This window comes from Cololabis saira, chromosome 19 (genome assembly GCF_033807715.1).
Source record: "Cololabis saira isolate AMF1-May2022 chromosome 19, fColSai1.1, whole genome shotgun sequence".
NCBI lineage: Eukaryota > Metazoa > Chordata > Actinopteri > Beloniformes > Belonidae > Cololabis > Cololabis saira.
Window position 1 is genome coordinate 3,029,911 of NC_084605.1, and position 17,943 is coordinate 3,047,853.

Sequence of the window (17,943 nt, forward strand, 5' to 3'; positions counted from 1 at the left end):
GCTGATACGCTGATGACACTGTTGTCTCTGCTGAAGCAGAGACACTTCTAGAACCTGCTGCTTTTCTGAGGCCAGAGCTGATGTCTTTCCTCCTTTGCATTGTGTTACCAGACAACGGTCGTCCCAGAGACCTCAACATTCCTGGTAGAAGCAGGTAGAGTTCACACACCGTAGTTTCTGTTCAGTAAATAGTGACAATGTTGAAATGTGTTTTAAAATGTCATTAAAATATAACAACTCTAATTATGAAGCACTTTATTAAACGACTTTACAAACAGCTCAGACTTTATTGACCCTTTGGGAGGTTTCACCGTCTCACTCAGCACTGGCATTTACAAACCCCAGAAACCAAACACCCTTATAGAGATAGAAAAGATTTAAAAAATAAAGATAAAAAGTGTACGTCCTGAGAATAAGATCCAGTGAGAATCTCAACAGCAGCAGAAACCGTATTATATATTATTATATAGAACACGTAACTTCTTCACACACGGCTGTGTAGGTTTGTCTAATATTTGAATTTGTTTGATGATCTGAAACATTTAAGTGCGACAAACATGCAAAAAAATAAAATCAGGAAGGGGCAAACACTTTTTTACACAACTATATGTATATATATATATATATATATATATATATATATATATATATATATATATATATATATATATATATATATATATATATATATATATATAAATAGAAATACAGGACTGTCTCAGAAATTTGGAATATTGTGATTTTCTGTAATACAAAAATGTCATCCATTCTGGATTCATTACAAATCAACTGAAATATTGCAAGCCTTTTATTATTTTAATATTGCTGATCATGTCTTACAGTTTAAGAAAACTCAAATATCCTATCTCAAATTAGAATATTCTGGGAATCTTAATCTTAAACTGTAAGCCATAATCAGCAATATTAAAATAATAAAAGGCTTGCAATATTTCAGTTGATTTGTAATGAATCCAGAATGTAGGACATTTTAGTTTTTTTAAATGCATTACAGAAAATAAAGAACTTTATCACAATATTCAAATGTTCTGAGACAGTAAGTAAAAAGAAAGTATATATATATATATATATATATATATATATATATATATATATATATATATATATATATATATATATATATATATATGTGTGTGTAATTTCTGATTTTGATGGGTTAGACTCAGCCCCCGGGTCTGGCACTCAGAAGGCGCGCCGATTTTTTCCCAGTGTCCAGCCGCGGTACTGCAACCAAAAATCCCATGCGGCCCAGAAAGCTTTTTTCCCATAGACCGCAATAGTAAAAGAGAAGCCTCTAAAACTGTTCACAGGAACCTCCAGCTGTAATCACCGGCTATTACTAATCTTTGTATTCTATATTTTTAAGTCATGGACTTTATATCCGTCAAAAATGTTTTATAACGGCCAGAAAAGTAAAAGAAAAGTCTCTTTCTGGGCGTGACGTCACGGCTGACGTCACAGCCGTGTCCGTGCATTCCACGGATGTTTTATATTAATATATATTATATAATTATATTATATTAATACATTAATAATATATGTAATGCTATACATGTAATAATATACATTAATTAAGATATTATATTAATACATATTATATTAATACTCGCGTCATTGCCCCGGGGCATGATGGGAGGCCCCAGAGCATCATGGGAGGTGACTCAACTGCGCATGCTCTATGGGCCGCTGTATGCGGAAGTAAACCCGGAAGTCAGAGATTTTTTCGGCGGATTGTCACTACCTGATGTGAGTCCGCTACCCGATTTGAGTCACGCATGCGCAGTCGCGTCCAACATGTGCATTTCAGTGGAGAAGTAGTGTTGTCATTACCCGATTATTGATTAAAATGAGCGACTTTAATGTTTTCCATCATCTCCATGCCTACATGGAATCCGGAAGTTTCATCCTAGTTTGGGAAAAGCTGACAAATGGAAGATTACTCGTTCTATGAGTAATTACATCTTGAAAGGTAATTTGGCTATCATGCTTAGCTATGCTTGCTAAAAATAATATAAATATTTTTTGCCAAAAATAATATAAAGATTTTTTGCATCAATACCCTTATATAGCATAACATTCCCTGTTGTTGGACGCAACTGCGCATGCGTGACTCAAATCGGGTAGCGACTCACATCAGGTAGTGACACGGATGCGCTGGCTGAGCAGAATGCATTGAAATGAATGGGCGGCCATTTTTGACGTCCGATCCAGTTTCTATAATACATCCATGGTTAGACTGCAGTACAGCTGTATAGATGTAAAGGTCATTTAAAGGTCATCCCAGGTGATACTGACACCAAAGCTCTCATGTAAAGATAAACTCCTCGGCCGTTAGTTGGAGGAATGTGCTGATTTAAATAGTTAAAGGAGTTGAATCATCAACATAATCCTCCTGCAGTCTGTCAGACATCGTTATCATAATTAATCAGGTCGTTTGGAGAGAAAACTGCTCTCCATTGTCATTTCTGTCATTGTCATTTTCACTGAAATCCTCTATTCGCTCCAACCATGCTTTTAAACCTTCCTTATCCGATAATACTTTCACAGAGTGGCAAAACCTTTTACCATCTTTACTCAGATGACTTTTGAACAACTCTGCTCTAAATTCTGCCCCAAAAAAAAAAGTATTTTGTTTTTTTGCCAGTACGAGACTTTCTACGCAAAACGCTTCCGCAGTTTCCTTCTTTGCCTCCATGCAGCCCGTGTGATGCCCTATATTAGTCCATGTTCCAGACCAGATATCAGCACCACTCAAGGTGACAAAACCTGCTTATAATTATTGAAAAGATCCATGTCTATAAATGATATTCTGGTATGAAAACCTTCCTGAGTGGCAGCTGGATCAGAGTTATCAGCTCTCGTGTTGGCTCCATGCAGCTCCAATCATCTCACTAATTAAAAAAGATGTGTACATCACACATGTCACTATGCATGTGAATACTCTTGTGAGATGGGCAGATATAACAAATGATGAGTGAATTAACAACATCTCTATTTGTAATTGCATTTTGTTTTGATAGCATTCTTATTTCATTAAAAGTGTGAGATAAACACAAAAAATACATACAGAAAGCCAAAATGCACATGCAGCTGATTTAAATATTGTTCGTGGTGTTTTGATACAAAATGTTAACTGTTACAGTTAAGTTTGTTTGGGTTAAAATGCAGTATGGAATAAATGTTACAAAACATGAGTAGCTCTCGTCCACTTTCATTTTTGTAAAAGTAGCTCTCAGGCCCCCGTTTCCACATAGCCGGGTATTTACAAAACAGATATTTCCCCCTCTACGTTTTGAAAAATGCCATCATTTACACACGAGATCGTTTTCAAAATCTCTTCATTTACATGAATCCGCATAAAATCGCTGTTAACGTCATGCTAGCCAATCAGAATCCTGGAAAAAACATCAACAAATGACACGAGTAACTTCCAGTTAAGCATGATTTATGGTTCCGCGTTACACCAACGCAGAGCTACGGCGTAGGGTACGCGGAGACGCACACCGTACGGCGCGCATCGCCGCGTACCCTACGCCGTAGCTCTGCGTCGATTTAACGCGGGACCATAAATCAGGCTTTACTTCCAAGACGGACCAGAGTCTTTGGTTTGGAGTGACAGAGAAGTGGAGTTACTTTTAAGTGTGACTTTAGAATATAAAACAGGTAAAATACAAGAAAATATTGACGGTTACAAACTAATTGTAAACACAGGTGTCACTCATGACGCTGCACTGCAAAAACTCACAATCTTACCAGGAATATTTGTCTTATTTCTAGTTAAAATGTCTCATTTTTAGTCAAAAAATCTCTTTACACTTAAAACAAGAGTAATTACCAGATAAATAATTTGTTATTTTACAATTTTCACCTTTTTCAAGTAAATCTTCACTTTTTTCCAGTGATGAGTCTTGTTTTAAGTGTAATGAGATTTTTTTGACTAAAAATGAAACATTTTAACTAGAAATAAGACAAATATTCTTGTTAAGATTTGGAGTTTTTGCAGTGTGGTGACGTTTCTGTCTCATAATGTGACGTTCTGAAGAATAAATGTCCGTTTCTCTCCGTTTACAAGGAAACGTGGAGACGGAGGTTTTAAAATTCTACACTTTGGCCGGAGTTTTCAGAAATGATGGTTTTTGGAGACTTTGAGCTTCGTTTTCGTGTAAACGAACGGACAAAATGATGAAAACACCAGCGTTTTTGCTCCGTGGAAACGGGGCCTTAACTGGCTTTATGTTTCCACAGCCGTTACTTTACAGTCAGTCCCAACAATCGATCACCTTTGTTCTTTTACTCCCCAGATATTGATGATGGGGGGGGGTCTAGTGGTCCAGGGGTCCGGGGGGGTCCGGGGGGGTCTGGGGGGGTCTGGGGGGGTCTGGGGACTGAACTTTTACAAAGTTCCCACCTTCACCTCAAACATCTGAGGGACGGTAATAAAGCTGGTCCTGCGGCGTCGTTGACGTGGAAACACCACCTCATAAACCGGATGGAGCCGGCAGACCTGGACCCCCCCAGACCCTGGACCCCCCCAGGACCAGGACCAGGTCACCCAGAGGCCGGAGGATCTCACAGGTGAGTGTGACCTGGACCGTCAGGGGAAGCTGCAGAAAAAGCCCCGTCATAAAGACCTCGGTTCCTGGAGGGGACCAGGACTCTCACCCCCCTTCTGATGGGGGGACCAGGACTCTCACCCCCCCTTCTGATGGGGGGACCAGGACTCTCACCCCCCCTTCTGATGGGGAGACCAGGACTCTCACACCCCCCTTCTGATGGGGAGACCAGGACTCTCACCCCCCCTTCTGATGGGGAGACCAGGACTCTCACCCCCCTTCTGATGGGGGGACCAGGACTCTCACCCCCCCTTCTGATGGGGGGACCAGGACTCTCACCCCCCCTTCTGATGGGGAGACCAGGACTCTCACCCCCCTTCTGATGGGGGGACCAGGACTCTCACCCCCCCTTCTGATGGGGGGACCAGGACTCTCACCCCCCCTTCTGATGGGGGGACCAGGACTCTCACCCCCCCTTCTGATGGGGAGACCAGGACTCTCACCCCCCTTCTGATGGGGGGACCAGGACTCTCACCCCCCTTCTGATGGGGGGACCAGGACTCTCACCCCCCCTTCTGATGGGGGGACCAGGACTCTCACACCCCCTTCTGATGGGGGGACCACGACCCCCCCCCCTACCTATTTTAGAATTTATTAAAGTTTAGCCCCTTGAGATGTAACTTCTCATTTTCAACGGGGTCCCAAGAAAACATTATATTACAATAAATCCCATTACAGTCTAGACATACATGACATAAAACAAACACACAGACATCTTTTTTAGATTTTTAGATTTATTTCTTTATTTACACAGTTAAAAATTACACAAATAAAAGTAACAACTTTACAAATTAAAGTGCAGGAAGAGGCGAAAACTCAAAGAGCTTATCAGGCGCCTCCACCTATAGTTAACATAAAATTTAATATCATACTTATAAAAACAAAATATACAAATGAGCAGTTAGAAATATATAGATGATAGAAATAAATGAAAATTACAAAGAACTTACACAAAAAAAAAAATCGGATACATGAATAACGATAAAGAGTACAATTTAATAATTAAGAAACAAACAAAAAATAAACGACTAAATAACAAACCAAATAAACACAAACAAAAAATAATTTCAAGGAGATACACAAGACGATAAAATGTGTCGGTACATCCATTACTCATGCCGGAGCAGTTCCATTTACAAAACTAAAATGAAGTAGTGTTTCAGACATCCTTTAAAACCTTGTACAGAGAAGCATTTTTTTGCTAAATGGGAATATTATTCCATAGTTTGACCCCCCTGTACCGTAGTGCATATTTAGCCCTGGTTGTAACACATTTTGGAGGATGCAGATCTAACGCTCGACAGGTTGCATAAGTATGGACATGCTTTCCTGCTTTAAAACCTTATAAATAAAAACACATGTCTGATAAATATGTATGTTATAAATGTTGAGAAGATAAAGTTTCTGAAACAAAGGACTGGAGGGGCTGTATGAATCTTGCTCACCCTCCCACACAGAAGCCCTACACACATAAGTCTAGTTACAACATAGACAAATAACCGGAACAATGAAATGAATATAACATAACAGAGAGAAAAAAACTAAAACAAAAGGACAAAAATACATAAATAAATTAAAAACATAGGCAATTTGTTTTAAGATGAGAGTATAATGACAACTTAAAACAATGAAAAGAGGTAATAGAACGCAAAAAGAGGAAGATTATTCCAATCTGATGGAGCTTTAAAATAAAATGATCTTTTACCTTTAACCTCTTTTAAAATTCTAGGAACAAAGAAAAATTCACATGTCTGAGTGAGTACGGAGAGTTTTATAGAATCATGAGTTATTTTAAATATGGAGGAAAAACAGTGAAAATAAACACATTTAAAAAGGAAGTGAAGCCGGTGAAACTGACTCTAGATTTGGGCTGAAACCAGTTCAATGAATTAAACATTAAACAATGACGTGTTTCTGAAAGGACAACGTAACACAAATCTACATAATGAATTAAAGGTCGGGAAATTACAATATGGTGTAAAAATTTACTTATAATCAACTTAAAAGGTGAAATTCATATATTACATAGTCTCATTACATGCAAAGCAAGATATTTTAAGCCTTTATTTGTTATAATTTTGATGATTTAATTGTTTATTGATTTCATAATATTAAAGATATTTTTTTATTTGGGGTTTTCATAAACTGTGAGCCATAATCATAAAATTATAACAAATAAAGGCTTTAAATATCTCACTTTGAATGTAGCGGGAAATAATATATTTGTTTCACCTTTAGTTGAATTTACTACGAATGAAGTTTTGCAATATATTCTAATTATCCGACCTTCACCTGTAGATTATGACATCAATAAATAACAGAGAGAACCAACACATGTTTCTGTCTTTAATGTATCTTGTCCTTTATTTTGTTCATTATTGTTAGTTCGTTGTTCATGTGTAAAAATTCCATATTTCAAAGGACGGGTGGCAACCCTGGCCCCCACCCCCCCCACTTGGTTCAGGACCTGGTTCACCTGGTGGGGGCGTGGGGGCTGGAACCAGGACCTGGTCCTGGTTCCTGGTCCTGGTCCAGGTCCAGGTTTCCAGGTCCAGGTCCAGGTCCCCTGCCCCCCCCACCAGGCTGACCTCCCTCTGACCTGCTGGATTAACTCTCTACTTGAATAATCACAATGAGCCGCCAACAACCATGCTAACGATACCATTAGCATGTCTTAATCCGGGCCGGGGGGGTCAAGGGGGGTCGAGGGGGTCGAGGTGGTCCGGAGGGGTCAGTCTCTCTGCCACTTTGCTGCTGTGATCCCTGCTCATATACAGTTATATACATACAGGTATATACATAAACCTCCCTGTTGGTTTGGTCTGGTTTAGTTAAGGCCCCGTTTACACGTAGCAAAAACGCTGGTGTTTTCATGCGTTTTGTTTGTTCTTTTACACGAAAACGGAGCTCAAAGTCTCCAAAAACCATCATTTCTGAAAACTCCGGCCAAAGTGTAGAATTTTAAAAACTCCGTCTCCACGTTTGCTTGTAAACGGAGGGAAACGGACATTTATTCTTCAGAACGTCACATTATGAGACAGAAACGTCACCAGCGTCATGAGTGACACCTGTGGTTACAATTAGTTTGTAACCGTCAATATTTTCTTGTATTTTACCTGTTTTATATTCTAACGTCACACTTAAAAGTAACTCCACTTCTCTGTCACTCCAAACCAAAGACTCTGGTTCATCTTGGAAGTAAAGCCTGAATTCTGGTCCCGCGTTACACCAACGCAGAGCTACGGCGTAGGGTACGCGGCGATGCCGTACGGTGTGCGTCACCGCGTACCCTACACCGTAGCTCTGCGTTGGTGTAACGCGGAACCATAAATCAGCCTTAACTGGAAGTTACACGTGTCATTTGTTGATGTTTTTTCCAGGATTCTGATTGGCTGGCATGACGTTAACAGCGTATTTATGCGGGTTCGTGTAAACGAAGATATTTTGAAAACGATCTCGTGTAAACGATGGAATTTTTCAAAACGTAGAGGGGGAAATATCCGTTTTTGTAAATACCCGGCTCTGTGTGAACGGGTTAGGGGGAGGATAGACTATTGTTTTTTTCGGCACTACCTTGTTCTCTATAGCTGATATAACATGAATTACTCCTATGTGGGATCAATAAAGTTCTTATTTTTGCCATCTGAGAAAATAAATATATTATATTTGGTGCCTAACTGTTTCCCAAGTATATTAGTGCGTGTGAATGAAAAATGAGACGTAAAAGGTCAATTTCTTACCTAATTTCTTACTCATATAAAAACAATCCTAACCCTAATAATTTATCAGACTCATGTGCGTGACAGCAGAATTTTGAGTACAACGTTTTTATTTACATACAAATGTTTATCATTATGAATACGAATAGTTATAACATGAACACATCTTTTTGGAAGTTATCTTACTCCATATGCAACCCGATTACTAAATGTCCGACATAGGTCCGAAGTAGATGGGGTTCAGGTGTTTGCATGCAGTATAAAAGTCCAAACAAGGTCTAATATGATCAGAAACCCGATGGAACTGCTGCAGGTAAACGTACTGACTGAGTGCTACGCGCCGACTAGTGGTGTGAAGGCTGCATTGCTGTAGCCTGGCGTGAGCCTGTGAGTCCGAGCTCAGGGCAAAGGAAAAGTTACGGACACACAAATCGTTTTACACACAGATCTTTTTACAGATTTGCCGCGGCAGAAGTGTGTCAAAATCCACGTGTGCAAAGACAGCCAATCGAGAGCTCCCGGCTGATTTTTGCGCACATATAAATATGAATACAGACACACAAATCCTTTTAGCACACACAGATCTTAATACAGACACACAAATCTTTTTTACGCACACACAGATCTTAATACAGACACACAAATCTTTTTTACACACACACAAATCTGAATACAGACACACAAGTCTTTTTACGCACACACAAATCTGAATACAGACACACAAATCTTTTTACGCACACACAGATTGAGATACGCACACACAAATAATATTGGAACAATAATACCCCCATAGTTTAGCAGTTAAAATCAGTGTTCTTACTTATTCAGAAGCTGAGAAATTACAAAATTAAGTTTTTTTGGACACCGTTTTGAAAAATCCAAGATGGCCGCCATGCAGACACCTGTGCAAATGGAAACATTGGTTTTCTGATTGCTTATACATTATAGTTTTCAAAAATGTATAGTTTTACAACTCTCCAAAAAAATCCAGCGAAAGTTAAAATCCAAACGTAATGGACTTGACTATTATTTGTTGTGGCCGAACAACGTATGTGTGTATGTGTGTATGTGTGTATGTATTTTAACAATTAAACACCCTTGTTGAGCTGCATTTTGTAATAAATTTTGTTATTGCATTTGAGAAGATTATAAAATGCACTTGAAACTTTTTTATTTTCTAGGAAATGTAATAACATGGTGCATTATGTAATAATACCTATTATTGTTGTTTGTTTAACAATGAATTTATACAAGAGTGACTTTTGTTGTTTTTTATGCAATTTCCCTTAGAGCTATATAGCCCAATAAATCTATGTATACAACTCCAAATATAATAACACACAAATAAACTCTTTAGAATTGTTATTACATAATGCACCATGTTATGCATAAAAAAGTTTTTTTTATAATAATCTCCTCAAAATGTAATAAAAATGTAATGTATATACGTATTAATGTATATATGTATAAATGTATGTATGTATTAATGTATATATGTGTGTATATATGTATGTATGTATTAATGTATATATGAATTAATGTATGTATGTATGTATGTATGTATGTATGTAAAAGGGAAACAGGATGTTTTCAAGCAAAAACCCCAAACACTAAAGTTCTGAAAAACGGTTTTATTAAATAAAAACAACTTAAATAACTCTGGGTAAGATACAAAAGTCATAAACAGGCTACATTACATATGTACAGCTGAGTAAAGTGTTACGTCATCATCGTATAGTGCATTTGTTAAAGAATATTCACAGCAGATCATCAGATACAAGATACTCCAATCTACAATCTACATATGTACAAATATACAGGAGACAATGACGACCCGGTCCGGGCTGGTTCTGGTTCCCCCTCAGCTCTCCTGGTTGCTAGGGCGTCCCGGTTGCTAAGGCCTCCCGGTTGCTAAGGCCTCCTGGTTGCTAAGGCGTCTCACCCTGGATGCACAGGCTCTCTCGGTTGCTAAGGCCTCCCGGTTGCTAAGGCCTCCTGGTTGCTAAGGCCTCCTGGTTGCTAAGGCGTCTCACCCTGGATGCACAGGCTCTCTCGGTTGCTAAGGCCTCTCCTGGTTGCTAAGGTGTCCCTGTTGCTAATGTACAAAGATACAGGAGACAATGGTGACCCGGGTCAGTTCTGGCCCCCCCCTGGTTCTGGTTCTGGTTTCTCCCCGACCCCCCGGCTCAGGCCAGGCGGGTGAAGCGGGTGGGCAGGTGGTCCAGCGGGTACACGGTGGGGCCCGTCTTCATGGCGGGCGGCCCGTTGAGCAGCGTCCAGCGGCAGCGCGACACCAGCTCCACCAGCAGAACCTTCAGCACCACCGTGGCGAACTCCCTCCCCACGCACATGCGGGCGCCGCCCCCGAACGGGACGTACTGGAACCGGTCCGGGGGGGTCGGGCCCAGGAACCGGTCCGGACGGAACTCCTCCCGGTCCGGCAGCTCCGCCACGTCGTGGGTGTCGCAGATGCTGTAGATCACGTTCCAGCCGCGGGGGATCTGGTAGCCCTGCAGGGATAAGGTGAGAGGGGGAGGTTAGATGGTTGTGAGAGGGGCCGGCGCGGCGCCGCGGCTACGCTAGGTCAGGGGACGGCAACCCAAAATGTTTTAGAGCCAAAAACAAAAAACAAATATGTCTGGAGCAGATTTCTCTTGATTGGAGGAGGGGGATTCCTGGTATACCGACAAACGCGTAAGTCGTCGACAGCTGTTTTGGCCCTTTCAGAGCTGCCGGACGTGGCTGAAGGGTCAAGCAAGGCGATCAACACTCAGACTTTAACGCTGGGGGAGCAAAGCCGTAAGCTGGATGCGATTCTCGAGCAGAATCGCAGGCTGGCGGCGGTCTTTGAGCTCATTGGCAAGATGGATAAGACCTTGGAGAAGTTAGAAGCTCGGCTTGGCGGGAATTGATTACAAATTCGTCTGATTGGAGTCGCCATTGATGAACCAGAGAATCAAGGCAGACGGAAAATTACTGAGTCCGTCTGTTTTGCAATATAATTGTTGATTCTATAATCTGGCCTTGACAGGGCGGTTTTGGCCGATCGCTCTGGTCACAATCTTCCTGGTGGAATGTAAACAAGGTGCCTCTGCCCCCACTAACCCTCCCCTCTCAGGAACATCTGTGGACTGTTTTCAGAACTGACGAGCCGACTGAAAGTTCACAGACTTACCGCTACACACACACACTTGCTGATAACCACACCTCCCTCAACACCACGCCTTCCTCGGCCCCCCCTCTTATCAGTCCCCCCCCCCCAACAGTCTCCGGGTTTCGAGCGCCACGAAGTCGCGGCGATCACTTGGATGTTTTTTCTCGAAGTGCATAATAAAAAAAAATTCTTCCCCTCTCAAATATTTTTTCTCCTGCATGGCCCTGATACTCTTCCGTATAAATCTTCGTTAACAGAAATGTTGAAATGTAATATTTATTCTACGCATTTTTACAACATTGGAAAACGTTTGTCCTACAAAAACGACATTAAAACAAAAAATATATTTCCCTCCCCCATCTTTTTCTATTTTCAAACATTTTTGAAAAAGCTTGACCCCCGCGCTAGAGGGTAACTTACGCCCAGCTCGAAGGTCTTCAGGGCCACCCGGAACCCGCCCGGCACCGGCGGATTGATCCTCAGGGTCTCCTTGATGACGCAGCCGGCGTACGTTAGCTGCTGTAGCGTCTCCATGCTCAGATTCTGCAGGTCCATGCCCCGCTGCTCCTAAAGAGATCACATACCCGTCCTTTAACACAGGTAGGTAGATACGTAGAGGAAGATCGGGGCATCCTAGTAGGTACATAGGGAGGTAGGTAGGGAGGGAGGTAGATAAGGAGGTAAGGTAAGGTACCTGCTCCAGCAGCTCCTGCCTCAGCTTCACCACCACGTCCGGATTCAGGCCCAGGAACATGATCAGGGACGTGGCCGTGCTGGCCGTGGTCTCGTGGCCCCCGAACAGCAGCTCCGTGGCCGACTCCTTGATGGCCTGGGGGGACAGAGAGGGGGGTCAGGGGTCAGCTAGGGGTCAGGTCATCGGGCGGGGGTCAGGAGTCAGGTGGGGCCATCGGGGGGGCCGACGGGGGAGTGGGAGGGGCTTCTGCTCACCTGCATGCTGAGCGGCTCGCCGCTCCTCCGGCTGCTGTCGATCAGCTCCTGCAGGGCGTCCCGGTACTGGGAACCCGAGTCCGGCTCCTGCAGCTTCTTCTGGATGTTCTCCTCGATCTTGGAGTGGATGAAGTTCCTGGCCTTGAGGCCCTGGGGGGGGGGGGAGAGGGGCGGGGCCTGAGGTCAGTCTACGTTTACATGCAGTCAAAATGCACATCTACAAATGCAGAAATGTTCATATCTTTCATTCCATTTATGAAGTGATTAGTCTCCTCCTGGTCTTGCGTTTCTCCAACAGTAGCAGGTCCCAGGTTTGTCACATTTAAGGAAGGTCTTAGCGTCTTTTTAACAACCCGCCAGACCAAGGGCAGCACCGAGGGCATTACCAAGGGAATCACCAAGGGAATCACCAAGGGAATCACCAAGGGAATCACCGAGGGCAACAGCTAGGGCATTACCAAGGGCATTACCAAGGGCAACACCTAGGGCATTACCAAGGGAATCACCAAGGGAATCACCGAGGGCATTACCAAGGGCAGCACCATGGGCATTACCAAGGGAATCACCAAGGGAATCACCAAGGGAATCACCAAGGGCAACACCTAGGGCATTACCAAGGGCAACACCTAGGGCATTACCAAGGGAATCACCAAGGGAATCACCAAGGGCAACACCTAGGGCATTACCAAGGGCAACACCAAGGGAATCAACAAGGGAATCACCAAGGGAATCACCAAGGGAATCACCAAGGGCATCACCTAGGGCATTACCAAGGGCATTAACAAGGGCATTACCAAGGGCATTAACAAGGGCATTACCAAGGGCAACACCTAGGGCATCACCTAGGGCATTACCAAGGGCATCACCAAGGGCATCACCAAGGGCATCACCAAGGGCATCACCAAGGGCAACACCAAGGGCAACACCTAGGGCATTACCAAGGGCATTACCAAGGGCAACACCAAGGGCAACACCAAGGGCAACACCTAGGGCATTACCAAGGGCATTACCAAGGGAATCACCAAGGGAATCACCAAGGGCATCACCAAGGGCATTACCAAGGGCAACACCAAGGGCAACACCTAGGGAATCACCAAGGGAATCACCAAGGGCAACACCAAGGGCAACACCTAGGGCAACACCAAGGGAATCACCAAGGGCATTAACAAGGACTACGTTTACATGCAGTCAAAATTCGGGTTATTGCTAATATTCCGGTTACTGAAACATTGGGAATATTCCGTTTACATGCGTGAGCTAACAGGGTTATCCCTGTATACACAACAACAATAACAGCAGCACGGTGGATAATCAACAGCCCAGTAGGAGTCGCCTTTTCCAGCGTCTTCCAGCTGAGCTTGATCTGGTCTGGAGTTCCTACAAATCCTGCTTCGCGCAACCTTTCGCCTTCTTTTCACCTTCTTGTAAATCTTCTATCCCGGTACTTTCTACCGTCTACAAATGCAGAAATGTTCATATCCTTCATTACATTTATGAAGTGATTAGTCTCCTTACCCGGTACAGGCCGCTGAAGGGAACGTCAATGGGCAGGGAGAACAGGTTCCGGGTCATCTCCTCGAAGGCCTCGATCAGGACCTGCTCCTGGTCCTGGATCTGGTCCGGCTGGAAGCCCAGCAGGATCCGCATGGCCACCCGGAACCAGAGCCGCCGCATCTCCGGGTAGACCAGGACCGGGTCGCCGGCCGGGTCGCTGGCCAGCCAGGAACTCACGGCGGCCCGGACCTCCTCCTGCACCACCGGGAGGTAGAGCTGCAGGGCGTCCCGGGAGAAGGCCCGCAGGATGGCCTGGTGAGAGGGTGAGAGGGTGAAAGGCAAGGTTATTCTCGTTCACAAAAACGAACAAAATAACGAAAACTATGGGTGCTTTCAGACCGGTGTCCCGTTTGTTTTTTTTCCGATTCAGGGGCTAAATCGATACAGCTGTTTCGTTTCTCATTTGTGGAGCGATTGCTGTGTTCACATGTACCAAACTAACCGATCTTTAGGGGGAAACGCTCCCCGTTTCGGAACAACTGCTCCAAACTGGACAGAGGTGAAAGCACCCTAAAATTGAAAAACCAATTTCGTTAACTGAACTAAATAAAAACGAAAATTAAAAGACAAAAACGATAACTAACTGAAACTATATTGCGTGTTTAGAAAACTAACTAAAACTAACTAAAATTATAGATATAGTTTTCTCCGTTTTCGTCCCTGTCAATAAGCTACGGCACCTTAACGTCTCACGGCCCGTGACGACTCTTACCTTTTAAAATCCCGAACCTGACAAATAACCCAACGTGTGAAAAAACTAAAACTAGTAAAAACTAAATTAAAACTAAGCATTTTTGAAAATATAAAAACTAATAAAAACTAGCAAACCCACACTAAAAATGAATTAAAATTAACTGAATTGAAGGAGGAAAAAGTCAAAACGAAATCAAAACTAAACTAAAATGAAAAATTCAAAACTATTATAACCCTGGTGAGAGGGTGAAAGGGTGAGAGAGTGAAAGGGTGAGGGTGAGAGGGTGAAAGGATGAGGGTGAGAGGGTGAAAGGATGAGGGTGAAAGGATGAGAGAGTGAGAGGGTGAAAGGGTGAGGGTGAGAGGGTGAGGGTGAAAGGATGAGGGTGAAAGGATGAGGGTGAGAGGGTGATAGGATGAGGGTGAAAGGATGAGGGTGAGAGGGTGAAAGGATGAGGGTGAAAGGATGAGGGTGAGAGGGTGAAAGGATGAGGGTGAGAGGATGAGTGTGAGAGGGTGAGGGGATGAGGGTGAGAGGGTGAGGGTGAAAGGATGAGGGTGAGAGGGTGAGGGGATGAAGGTGAGGGTGAAAGGATGAGGGTGAGAGGGTGAAAGGATGAGTGTGAGAGGATGAGTGTGAGAGGGTGAGGGTGAGGGTGAAAGGATGAGGGTGAGAGGGTGAGGGTGAGGGTGAAAGGATGAGGGTGAGAGGGTGAAAGGATGAGGGTGAGAGGGTGAGGGTGAGAGGGTGAAAGGGTGAGGGTGAGAGGATGAAAGGATGAGGGTGAAAGGATGAGGGTGAGAGGGTGAAAGGATGAGGGTGAAAGGATGAGGGTGAGAGGGTGAAAGGATGAGGGTGAAAGGATGAGGGTGAGAGGGTGAAAGGATGAGGGTGAAAGGGTGAGGGTGAGAGGGTGAAAGGATGAGGGTGAAAGGGTGAGGGTGAGAGGGTGAAAGGATGAGGGTGAGAGGGTGAAAGGATGAGGGTGAAAGGGTGAGGGTGAGAGGGTGAAAGGATGAGGGTGAGAGGGTGAGGTCTCACCTTCTTGTGGTCCCGGTGCGCCCCCCCGTGCATGCTGGACAGCGTGTTCGCCCCCAGGATGCTCCGCACCGACGCCGGCCACTGCGCCGCCACCAGCCGGGTTTCTCCCAGCAGCACCTGCTTCACCAGCGCGGCCCCGCCCACCCGCACCGTGGGCCGGCCGAACAGGTGCGTCCGGTAGATCAGGCCGTACTTCTGACGCTTCATCCGCAGGAACTTCCTCCGCTGTAACACAAACGCTGGGTTAGGAACTAGAACTAGAACAGAACCAGAACCAGGAACTTCCTCCTCTGTGGGAGGAGAGGGGGGTTAGGAACTAGAACTAGAACAGAACCAGAACCAGGAACTTCCTCCTCTGTGGGAGGAGAGGGGTTAGGGACTAGAACAGAACCAGGACCAGGAACTTCCTCCGCTGTGGGAGGAGAGAGGGGTTAGGAACTAGAACAGAACCAGGACCAGGAACTGGAACCGGATCGGGGGGGGGGGCTCTAGGGTCTGCCCCCGGACCGCCAGAAAGCTAGAGACGGCCCTGGAGAGGCATCAGGAACCGATCAATATGTTTGACTTTCTGCCGTGATGATGTCACTGATCAGTTTCCCACGCAGAGGAAACACAACAACAACAATAATAATAATAATAATAATAATAATAATAATAATGACCTGCAGCGTCTCCCCCAGGAACAGTAATATTATTAATAATAATAATAATAATAATAATAATTACCCGTAACAGCAGCTGGAGAGTCTCCCCCAGGGTTAATATTAATGAATAATAGTAAAATAATAATAATAATAATAATAATAATAATAATAATAATAGTTTTACCTGTAGCAGTAATTGCAGAGTCTCCCCCAGGTATAATAATAATAATATTAATTAATAATAGTTTTACCTGCAGGGGCAGCTGGAGAGTCTCCCCCAGGAACATTAATAATAATAATAATAATAATTAATAATAATTACCTGCAGCAGTAATTGCAGAGTCTCCCCCAGGAACATTAATAATATTAATAATAATAATAATAATAATAATAATAATAATAATAATAATAATTACCTGCAGCAGTAATTGCAGGGTCTCCCCCAGGAACATTAATAATATTAATTAATAATAATTACCTGTAGCAGTAACTGTAACGTCTCCCCCAGGAACATTAATAATAATAATAATAATAATAATAATAATAATAATAATAGTTTTACCTGTAACAGTAATTGTAACGTCTCCGCCAGGAACATTAATATTAATAATAATTAATAATAATTACCTGTAGCAGTAATTGGAGGGTCTCCCCCAGGAACATTAATAATAATAATTACCTGTAGTAGTAACTGTAACGTCTCCCCCAGGAACATTAATAATAATAATTAATAATAATTACCTGTAACAGTAATTGTAACGTCTCCCCCAGGAACATTAATAATAATAATTAATAATAATTACCTGTAACAGTAACTGTAACGTCTCCCCCAGGAACATTAATATGAATAATAATAATAATAATTACCTGTAACAGTAACTGTAACGTCTCCCCCAGGAACATTAATAATAATAATTAATAATAATTACCTGTAGTAGTAATTGTAACGTCTCCCCCAGGAACATTAATAATAATAATTAATAATAATTACCTGTAACAGTAATTTTAACGTCTCCCCCAGGAACATTAACATTAATAATAATTAATATTAATAATAGTTTTACCTGTAACAACAGTTGTAGGGTCTCCCCCAGGAACGGGAGTCCCATGGATCCGGGCGGCAGCGGGAGCGCGCAGCGCGCGTCCCCGCGGCTGCTGTAAACCTCCCACAGCTTCACGGACACGAGGAAGAGGAGGACGGGGAGGATGAGCGTGCACAGCACGAGGGCGAGCAGCGCGCTCACGGCCATCACGGGGGGTCGGGTTCAGGTCCGGGTCGGTCTCCGGGTCCGGGTTCAGGTCCGGGTCTCTGGGTCTGGGGTCTGGGTCCGGGGTTCAGGTTCAGGTATCAGATATCAGGTCCAGATCTCGGCTCCGGGTCCGGGTTTAGAGGGTCTCAGGTGTCGGGTTCAGGTCGAAATCTCAGGTTTCAGGTATCAGGTTTAGATCACGGGTTCAGGACTCAGGTTCAGGTCCAGATCTCAGGTCTAAATCTGAGGTTTAGGTCTAGATCTGGGGTCCAGGTCCAGGTTCAGGTCTAATTCTCAGGTTTAGGTCT

The 17,943-nt window shown here is 43.5% G+C and overlaps 1 protein-coding gene across 1 annotated transcript; it reads right to left on the reverse strand.

Annotated features, from left to right (window-relative positions):
- Positions 1 to 10,351: 10,351 nt before the first annotated feature.
- On the reverse strand, positions 10,352 to 17,637 carry LOC133419139 (cytochrome P450 26A1). Its single transcript, XM_061708151.1, has 7 exons — positions 17,450 to 17,637; positions 15,742 to 15,966; positions 13,968 to 14,258; positions 12,453 to 12,602; positions 12,199 to 12,333; positions 11,925 to 12,071; positions 10,352 to 10,860 (listed from the first exon to the last, which is right to left on the reverse strand). Exons 1-7 carry the CDS (start codon positions 17,633 to 17,635, stop codon positions 10,537 to 10,539), a joined length of 1,458 nt encoding a protein of 485 aa, XP_061564135.1. The 5' UTR covers positions 17,636 to 17,637; the 3' UTR covers positions 10,352 to 10,536.
- Positions 17,638 to 17,943: the final 306 nt, after the last annotated feature.

What these genes read in the sequence shown, in the direction of transcription:
- LOC133419139 (XM_061708151.1), bottom strand. Translation starts at nt 17,635, where the DNA reads ATGGCCGTGAGCGCGCTGCTCGCCCTCGTGCTGTGCACGCTCATCCTC. An exon ending in CCCTACAACTGTTGTTACAG is followed by an intron (nt 15,967 to 17,449) that starts GTAAAACTATTA and finishes TTTGTGTTACAG; the next exon opens with CGGAGGAAGTTCCTGCGGAT. An exon ending in GGCAGGAGCTGCTGGAGCAG is followed by an intron (nt 12,072 to 12,198) that starts GTACCTTACCTT and finishes TGATCTCTTTAG; the next exon opens with GAGCAGCGGGGCATGGACCT.